At 36.1% G+C, this 3,594-nt stretch overlaps 1 protein-coding gene across 1 annotated transcript; it reads right to left on the bottom strand.

Moving 5' to 3' along the window:
• Positions 1–436: 436 nt before the first annotated feature.
• On the bottom strand, positions 437–1,738 carry LOC130047318 (E3 SUMO-protein ligase ZBED1-like). Its single transcript, XM_056141990.1, has one exon. It carries the CDS (start codon positions 1,736–1,738, stop codon positions 437–439), a length of 1,302 nt encoding a protein of 433 aa, XP_055997965.1.
• Between the last annotated feature and the right edge of the window lie 1,856 nt (positions 1,739–3,594).

The following is a 3,594-nucleotide window of genomic DNA, read 5'->3' as shown; positions in this document are numbered from 1 at the left end:
CCCTGGACAGAGGTGGGATTAGGTGTCTAGGAGGAGTAAGCATCCCCTGTCGACCGGTCACACTCGCTGTAAGCCGTATATCTCGATAATAATCGAATGTGTTCAATCGATCGATAATCAGATTAATCGAAATCTTTACTTTCCAATATTCTTTTAAATTTATTTATAGGAAATAAATGTAAACGGTTTCCATCTTTTATTTTAACATGTAAACAAAACTACAGAATGCAGATGGGTCTGTAAAGTTGCTACTTGCAACTATAATAGAAACATGTCAATAAACGACAATAAAAGTCTTCATTAAACAGATTTGTTGTGTACTTTCCTGGAAGAAAAATAAAGTCTCCATGTTCAAACTCAAAGACTACACAGTCTGTGACCAAACACATATTTTAGTGTTAACTAACTTCATTATCATTGCATTTGTTACATGCAACTACCAATATTTGAAATTCTTGTTAAAAAATATCAACAAGCCCACATGACTATGATGCAGCCTGTTTGGTTTCTTGTTTACAATTTCACCTGCAAGACTGAATACCCTCTCACTAGACACAGAGGAAGCAGGAACACACAGATATTTTTTGGCGATTAGAGCTATTCTGGGGAAGATTTCATTCTTCTTCCACCACTCTAAAACAGTAAGGTTTTGATCTTCATCAATAAGTTTGCTTCCAAAAAAACGCTCAACTTCCAAATATGCAATATTCTCTGTGGGTTCCTTCGTTTCTCCTGTAATTACAATATCATCTAGCCAATCGTCAGTATCTGCAGATTTTAGTTTTTTTGTCTTCCGTGGCTGAGTGTCTGGCTCACTTCCTCCATCAGGGGATACTTGTTCTTCAGGCTGAGAATTCATTGAGGGTAGAGAGGGTAGTGCAGGAACAATTTTGTCATCAACTTTCTCTTGTTTCACCTGGACTGGATTCACATCAAGAACTGACACCATCTCTCTCAATAACATGCGAGCCCGATCCCTATCGTTTGGTGCAAAATTCAAATCTTTCGTGAATGGATTCATCATGCATGCGATAACTGAAATGTCCTCTGAAACAGCCCTCTTGTCCATTTCCAGTTGCATTTGCTGTTTTATATGTTTTATGACTGGCAGGTCTTCATCATTTAACTCTACGATCCGTAACAATTTGGTTATAACTGGCAGTACTTTATGCATGGTTGGGTACTTGTCAGCACACAGAATAGTTGTGGCTTTCTCAAATGGTGAAAGAAGTTTAACAAATTTTTCAACAATGCTTAGTTCTTGAAAACTGAACACACAATTCTTCAACGTGTTGGATGCTGTTTTTGAGAGATCTGGATCATTTGCAAGTGCCATGAGAACTGGTGTCTGTTCCACAAGGCGTTGGAGCATATACAAAGTAGAATTCCATCGAGTTGCGACATCAATAATGAGTTTATGCCCAACTTGCTCCTGATTCAGTAATAGTTTCTGCTTTGAAAGAAGCATTTCTGTGACACTGCTTGATTTGTGAAAAAAGGTTGCCAACTTGCGCGACTTCCCCAAGATTCTATCAACTTCCTTCACCAAGAGCGAGTGCTTCACAATTAAGTTAATGCGGTGCCCATAACATCCGAACCTGCTCCAGCCTAGATTTTCATATGCTTTTACTTCATTTGCTGCATTGTCACTTGTAGCAATTGGCTGTGGAAGTTTCCATTGTAGTTGTGTTTTTTGCAGACTGTTTGCTATGTTTTCTGAAGTATGACTTAATTCCATTTTCACAGTACCTGTCGATGTAATGTATTGTTGTGGTAAAATATGACTCCGTGTTCAATGAAGTCCATCCATCATGTGTGATGGAAATGTCTTTGACCGATTCTAAATCATTATTTAATTTTGCTCCAATTTCTTCCTTCTTTTTTTCTAATCTAGATATCACTGTAAATCTTGATGGTATTTTGTACCTCGGTTCCAGAAGGGCAACAAAGTCTCTAAAGTACACATTCTCTACAATGCTAATTGGTATGACCTTTCCAACTATAAGTTTGTTGAGGGAATCATCAATTTTATGTTGTCTGTCAACATTCAGTTTTCCTTTCTGTGTATTCAAATTCGCAAATGTGTCAATGGATGGCTGATGTTGCTTGGTTGGCATATTTTTGGGCAAACTACCACCATGTTCGCTATCAATGTGATTTTTTAAGTTTGTAGTATTACCTGAAGAAGATATAATAAAACAAAATAAACGTCGTATTTCCCAACATTTAACACTACATGCAATCAGTTTTTGCACAGAATTTTCTAATTGAATATTGTTATGTTTCAAAATTGAGGGTTAAAAAAGTAAAGCCAGTGCCCTGGTTGCCCTCCTCAAATTTTCCGTTGGATATGTCATGAAATAATTTTCATACATGTACGTTAAACATAAAACATATCAGATACAACTGCATTATAGTACGTGTATCGGAAAAAATTCGCACTATATGCAATGTACACAAACACGCATTTTTTTCTCAGTAAAGAATAGTAGAGTTTCAATAAATCGATTGATAAATATTGCATACTGCCATTATCATATCATTCACTTTCAATTAGAATAACGTCTCTTAAATTAAAGCCTGATATATGTACCTTTGTTGGCGTAAGTCTTCCTGCACACTTTGCATACAGAAAACGACATGTCGAGATTTTCTTTAATGGGCGGACCATCTTTTTTCTTATAAAATCCAAAAAACTTTCAAACATCTGACTTTGCTTTCCCAGGATATTCGTATATTATCTTCTCCAAGTTGTTATTTGCATCGGCAACCATTTTTTAATTTTCTAACGGATGGTATTAATTAATTCGTACATGTTTTATTCGCGTAATTCGTTCCTAACCTAATAGCGACAATCGATTATGAAATCTAAAATCGATAATCGAAATCGATCACCTCTTAACGATCGACAATCGATTGTCGGCGATAATCGTTACATCACTATTCAGGACTCCAGCAGCCCGGAGCCTTTGGTGCGGGACAAAAACTGCCCAAAATTGACTAATTTTCAAAAATCTTCTTCAGATCTCAAGAACCGCATATGTTTAAAGCAGGAAGGCTTCTACCAAAATTGTAAATTTGGTGATACCCAGGTAGGGGCAAAACTTGGTATATATATAGTGTTTTTTAAAAAGATTGTTGATACTGTATAAAATCCAAATGCATATTGAGGGTTAGCAGAAAAAGATGTACAGAAAATGGGGAATTTCACAACCCAGGGTTTTGACTCTAGGATGTGTCTTAATGTTTTAATGTTAATAAACCTATTATATTATGTGAAGCCTTTCATCAGTGTATGCACTTATGAGGGCATTGGATTTGTGAGAGCACATCTTATTTTACCAGTATACTTTTGCTGAATGTTAAAATTTAGCTTAGATATTCAGAACAGGAATTTTTTACTAAATTTTATAGTCCTTGGGAGTAGTGATTATTTTTCACTAGACGTACTCAGGTGACTGATAAGGCCCGTGGGCCCCTTGTTTTATCTCAGTTCATTATAGAATGGACATTTAAATTTGAAATGGAATTTTTTGTCTTCTACAACAGACAAGCTACATTTTTCACAACACCTATTGTTTTTTGCAATGCCAT

Source organism: Ostrea edulis, chromosome 6 (genome assembly GCF_947568905.1).
Source record: "Ostrea edulis chromosome 6, xbOstEdul1.1, whole genome shotgun sequence".
Lineage (NCBI taxonomy): Eukaryota > Metazoa > Mollusca > Bivalvia > Ostreida > Ostreidae > Ostrea > Ostrea edulis.
The sequence above is the reverse complement of the archived record's forward strand: the minus strand, read 5'-3'. Positions and strand labels throughout refer to the sequence as shown.